Here is a 6,003-nt window from a genome sequence, read left to right as displayed (position 1 = left end):
ACTTGAACATATATGGGTTGATAAGTTAAAGTAAGAAATAATTTCTCTCTTTTTTATATATAAGTGGGCATAAACATGGTGAGTTGACAAGTTTTTTTGGCCAAAAATCTTATTTATCTGTTTTATCCTTTTTTTGGCTTTTTTCCTTCATTCTTTTTATATAATTTTTTTAATAATTGAAATCGATCATTTTCTATTCTATTTGTTATATCCTATTATGTTTATTTCAGTTACAAAAGCTTCTCAACTATTAGGCGCCCCATTTTTAGTCTCTAAAACCTTTAATTTCTAATATCTTTTCATTTTCTGTTTTAAATAAAGGAAATATGATAATCATGTAAACTATATTATGACACAAAGAAGAAATTGGGTATGACAATACAAAGAAGTTAGCTGTAGGAAGATATCATTAGCTCTGAAAGGACCAAGAATCCAGCTAAGGAGGAAAAGAAACCAGCCATATGTTATTACCTCCTCTTCCTTTTGCTTTTCCTCTTTAAACTTGCAGCTTTCAAAATTCCTTCTTCCCCTATTTCTTGCATTCTTACTTTTTTGTCGTTTGATCTCTGTTATTGATTTTTATTCCTTTTTGTGCCTAACTTTTTATTTTATTTTATAAAATATTAAACGAAACATACAAAGATGTTTAATTAGTAAAGACAGATTTTCTTTTATAAAAATAATGCATTACTATTTTGCCATATTTTAATTTTTTTAATACCCATGAGTGATGAAGACAGTTGGGATGTATGTCTATGAATTTCATAAATCTTTCAATTTAATGTTTGCATATGATTGCCTTGGGATATGGTGGAAACTTGATTTTGAGACATTGATTTACCCGTATTTGCTACCACTTATAAAAATCCCATAGGTAATCGGTCATATCTGAATTTTATCTTATAAAATCACTTTAATAACCATATATTTCTTGAGTTATTTTATGTCCTAAAGAATATTTCATATGTCAAATGTTGCCATTAGTTTAGTTGACACTTTCTTATTACTAGTTTTTATTTTTGTTTTCATTTCTTCCTTTCACAAAAAAATCAAAGTAGCATTTTGTAATATAATGCTAACTTCTTTATGCCTGCGTGAAGCGCGGACAATTTCACTAGTTTTTAATATAAATTTTATGGTTGTAGCAAAAAAAAGGTAAGCAAGTTAAAATATTACTTACAACAAATATACATTTTTGTAACGTAATATTACAACTTCCGTTCACGTCTTTTGTAATAAGGTTATTAAGGCAGTGTAAAAAACATTTCCTACAAAGCTGTATTAATGAAGTAAAATTAATATAGTACGTAATTCTTTAGTATAATAAACCTAACGGCTAGTTTTTGGTGGAATATAGGGAAATACAACGACGACCGCTAGATCTGCTCTCTCTCATCTAACGGCTACTGTTTCAAAAAAATAAGACCGTTAGAACTGTAGCGCCGATTCTACAGCTTCAAAAAGGGGTCTTCTTCGTTGTACCAAAATCCATAGTTTCTCAGAGGCTTTTCAGAGAGAGGGTAAGGGGGAGAGAGAGAGGGGGAAGGAATCAAGATTTGGAAATTTCAAGCTGATATTTTCTCTGTAATGGCTTCAAGAAACGTTCTTCAACAGCAGAATATAGGTTAGTATACTGGGTTTTTTGTTTTTCTTTCTTTACTTAATTTTGTTGATTCCTTTTGGGGTTTCTTGTTAAATTTGATCAAAGATTATTCGTGTTCTTGAGGGGTTTATTGACTACTGATCCTGAACTAAATCTGAACGTGAAAAAATGGATAGCTTTTTGTTGCTTTGGTGATTTTTTGAGTATTTGATTACTACCTTGTTTGTCTTTTTTGCCATTTGGACATTGAAAAAGATGGGTTGGTGTTTAGGGAGTGTTTGAACTAATTAAACTATCTGCAGTCTATCTTGACCTAATGTTTATCCACCTGAAGTAAATCTGAATATAATAATGATTGTGTAATCTGAATTTCGCATGTAATGTCTTTGAAGGTATAAATAATTTGCAGAAATTCCATAAACCTTTTGGCATATCTATCAAGAGATATATTACTGGAATTAAATTGGATTTTACCAAGTTTTGCGAAAACCTGATTTAAGAAGAAAAAAAAAAGAGCAAGGATCTACTTCGATTATTATTATAAATCTTAAAAGTTTATGTCATAGAATTGGTTCTTTTAACAATTTAACACTGACCTTAAATGTAATATATGATGTAAATAATTTGCAGAAATTCCATAAACCTTTTGGCATACCTCTTCAATGTAATATGTAAAAACAACTCTTGCAATGTTAATACTAAAGATAAGACTTGTACATTGGTCAGGTGAGGCAGTCCCCGGGGCGTTAAAGCAGAAAAATATGGCAGCAGCAGCACAAGGGAGAAATCGCAAGGCGCTTGGTGACATTGGGAATAATATGGTAACTGTTCGTGGTGTCGAGGGAAAGCCACTTCCTCAACGCCCCATAACGAGGGGCTTTTGTGCACAATTGCTCGCTAATGCACAAGCAGCAGCTGAAAACCAAAAGGTTTAATTTATTGTGACTTGAAATCATAGTTTTTCTTAACAAGTTCTATCAAACAGTTATACTAATAAAAAAGGTTGTTGGTCTTCTATTCATTTGTAGAAATCTATGGTTGTTAATGGGGATGCACCGATCGTTGCTAAAGGAGTTCTACCGGTTAAAGGTGCAGCAAAGAAACCAGTTCAAAAGAAAGCTGCTGTTAAACCAAAGCCTGATGTTATTGAAATTAGTCCTGATACTGAAGAACAAGTGAAGGAAAATAAGCAAAAGAAGAAGGCTGGTGATGATTCTTCAGTAAAGAAAGCAACTCTTACTTCAACTCTCACTGCTAGGAGCAAGGTGAGAATTATTCATTTAGTTCTGAAACAATTATATTTGGTCATATTTCTCTATTTTGTTGTCTGATTTGTCTTCTGTTTTCAAAGGCTGCCTGTGGACTGAGTCATAAACCAAAGGTCCAGATTGTGGATATTGATGCTGCAGATGTGAATAATGAGTTGGCTGTGGTGGAATATGTTGAGGATATTTACAATTTTTATAAGATAGCTGAGGTATATTTTCGTGTTTTTTAATTTGCATTTTGTTTCTTGTTCACAAATCTTGATTGACACTAACTATGGTTATCTTTCTGTTACACTAGAATGAGAGCAGAATTCATGACTACATGGATTCACAGCCTGAGATAACTGCAAGGATGAGAGCTATTCTGATTGATTGGTTGATTGAAGTGCATCACAAATTTGAGCTTAGTCAAGAGACTCTTTACCTTACAATCAATATCGTCGATCGTTACCTCGCTGTGACAACTACATCAAGGAGGGAATTGCAGTTAGTAGGCATGAGTGCTATGCTCATTGCCTCTAAATATGAAGAAATTTGGGCTCCTGAGGTACATTTCAAGTCTAATTATGCCAAGTTACTTTCCCATTTTGAAAGTTGCTAACAACCAACTTTTTTCAGGTGAATGACTTTGTGTGCATCTCAGATAAAGCTTACAGTCATGAGCAGGTGTTGGGAATGGAGAAAAGGATTCTTGGCCAATTGGAGTGGTACTTAACAGTTCCAACACCTTACGTGTTCCTCGTCCGCTACATTAAAGCTGCTGTTTCCAATGCACAGATGGAAAACATGGTTTATTTCCTGGCTGAATTGGGGTTAATGAATTATGCAACCAATATATACTGCCCATCGATGATTGCTGCCTCAGCAGTCTATGTTGCTCAACACACGCTGAATTGCACTCCATTTTGGAACGACACACTAAAATTGCATACTGGTTTCTCAGAGTCTCAGCTACTGTGAGTAACACAAAATTTAGCCATTTTTTCTTCCTACCCATATGAATATACTAATATATATTTGTACTTGTTTTGTGACACTGACACAGGGGTTGTGCAAAGTTGCTCGTAAGCTATCACATGGAAGCTCCAGAACACAAGCTGAAAGTGATTTACAAGAAGTATTCCAAACCAGAGAGAGGTGCTGTTGCACTGCAACCTCCAGCCAAATCCCTCTTGGCTGCTTCTTCATATGAATAGTATAACCAAAAGCGACTTTTTTTCTTGCATTGAAATATTTAGTTTAAAAACTCTGAAACATTTCCATAGTTGTTCAACTGAATTTCGGTAAAACAGGCAATGTTTGGTGAGGTTCTCTAAAAGAATAAACTTTGATCTATGTTTTGTTTTTCGTCAAATTTGGCTGTAAAACAGAATTCGCGACCTGTGAAAATATACTTGGACAACTGAGAAATTGAAAAGTAAAATCTACGACAAACTAGCTTGACCTCCAGTAGTTATGGTAAATTGATAATGCTGCAATGATACTGTTTTGGTAAATTAAATCCGTGAGACATATTTCATTCAAATACCCCAATTAGAAAACGTTACGCATAATTTTATAACTCCGACTATTTTTGATCTTAATAGGGGCATATTCGGTACAGTATATTTTTAGTCCATTCAGAACGCACAAGAGTGAAAAGTGATTTTGCCATTTCATTGGATATTATTAATAAGAGGAATCAGACTCTATATCCCACAACCAAACAAAACCCAGTAAGCCACCACTACTAACATCGAGCACCCAAACAAAACCCAGTAAGCCACCACTACTAACATCGAGCACCCAAAAATATTCCCCATCTGTTAAATCACATAAAGAAAAGTAGTATAAAAATGCATTCTAAGTTCTTCACAACCCGCCTTCTTTCGTTGAAAGCTCATTTGATTTCCCACTCCAGCAACAAACTTGATGATAAATAAAGGTTTCTTACAAGGTGACAACTTTCTCATAAGTCGAAACAACTTTAACCTGAACTACCAAGGTTCTTTTTTCTTTTGTGATTTTTTTTTAAATTACTTTTGACAATTTTTTTTTTTTTTTTTGACCTGAACTACTACAAGACTAAAATTACTGCAGTATTTAATCCCGTTATATTAATTTGTGTAAATTTGTGTAAAGTGTTCCATTTTAATTTGTGTAAATTTGTTGTATCTAAGTAATTAAGAAAAAATGGATAAAGTGTTGCCTTTTTTGATGGGATAATTTTTCGCTGATGCTATCATTTTTGCTCGATAAGAAAGTACAGAAAAAGCAATACTTTATCCATTTTTATTTTCTGTTATTTTAACAATCATTTTTCTCTTACCAAAAAAAGGAGAATCTATGAGACCTTGATTTTAGGAACTACGAAAGCACCATTCATTGCCACCTGATTGATCAGTACAGTCCACTTATAGTGGGTCGTGATTTACACGCGCTATGGATTTTGTGGGGCTAAGTCTAACGAAAGAGATGCCAGCATATTTATAACGAACAAAAATCAACGTTTATTATTAATGAGTATTTTAATTTAATTTATGATTCTTAAAGTCGAATTACATAATACAAACATTAATTAGGTAGAAATAAAGACTTCTTCCCTATGCTTATTGACTGACAAGTTGCTTATTCAAATAATTGAGGTACAAAAGAGTTACAATAGAGATGGGCTAATATCCAAAAAGAAAAGAAAGCACAAATAAAGTCTGAATTATTTAACTCTAAAGCAGATGTTGGATCGATGCAAAGCAAAAAAACCTTTCATATAACCCTCACTCTCGACACCTTTTTAGCAACCAACTGCATAAGAACCTTCTTGAAAAAATCTCTTTAGAGGAATAGAGTGGTGGAGATTTTCATCAATATTATTCCATCCGGTCCACTTTAACTGCATAATATTTGATTTTTTCAAATGTCAAGAAAAAATTAATTTTTTCTTTTCAAAGTTGTCTTAAAGAGCCTAGAAGCAGTTTGTTATATTTTTAATGATCAAATTAGGATCAATATGATCAATTTTATTATTAATTAATGCTAAAAGGTAAATTTTTTAATATATGTGAAAATAGTAAAAAAATTTTTTTAATTAAAATGGACAGAAGGGTGATAAAATCACAAAGACCCTCAAAATTCCCAAATAATAAAATCACATAC

The 6,003-nt window shown here is 32.8% G+C and overlaps 1 protein-coding gene across 1 annotated transcript; it reads left to right on the top strand.

The window, feature by feature from the left end:
- Positions 1-1,387: 1,387 nt before the first annotated feature.
- On the top strand, positions 1,388-4,225 carry LOC104237572 (G2/mitotic-specific cyclin S13-7-like). Its single transcript, XM_009791746.2, has 7 exons — positions 1,388-1,624; positions 2,330-2,532; positions 2,632-2,868; positions 2,955-3,080; positions 3,170-3,418; positions 3,490-3,827; positions 3,917-4,225. Exons 1-7 carry the CDS (start codon positions 1,588-1,590, stop codon positions 4,065-4,067), a joined length of 1,341 nt encoding a protein of 446 aa, XP_009790048.1. The 5' UTR covers positions 1,388-1,587; the 3' UTR covers positions 4,068-4,225.
- The last annotated feature ends 1,778 nt before the right edge of the window (positions 4,226-6,003 follow it).

Source organism: Nicotiana sylvestris, chromosome 12, assembly GCF_000393655.2.
Source record: "Nicotiana sylvestris chromosome 12, ASM39365v2, whole genome shotgun sequence".
Taxonomy (NCBI): domain Eukaryota; kingdom Viridiplantae; phylum Streptophyta; class Magnoliopsida; order Solanales; family Solanaceae; genus Nicotiana; species Nicotiana sylvestris.
Note: the sequence above shows the minus strand (reverse complement) of the source record. Positions and strands in the feature narration are given on the sequence as shown.

Coding starts and splice junctions, on each gene's coding strand:
- LOC104237572 (XM_009791746.2), top strand. CDS start 1,588: ATGGCTTCAAGAAACGTTCTTCAACAGCAGAATATAG. Junction 2,533..2,631: donor CAGCAGCTGAAAACCAAAAG/GTTTAATTTATT, acceptor ATTCATTTGTAG/AAATCTATGGTTGTTAATGG. Junction 2,869..2,954: donor CTCTCACTGCTAGGAGCAAG/GTGAGAATTATT, acceptor CTGTTTTCAAAG/GCTGCCTGTGGACTGAGTCA.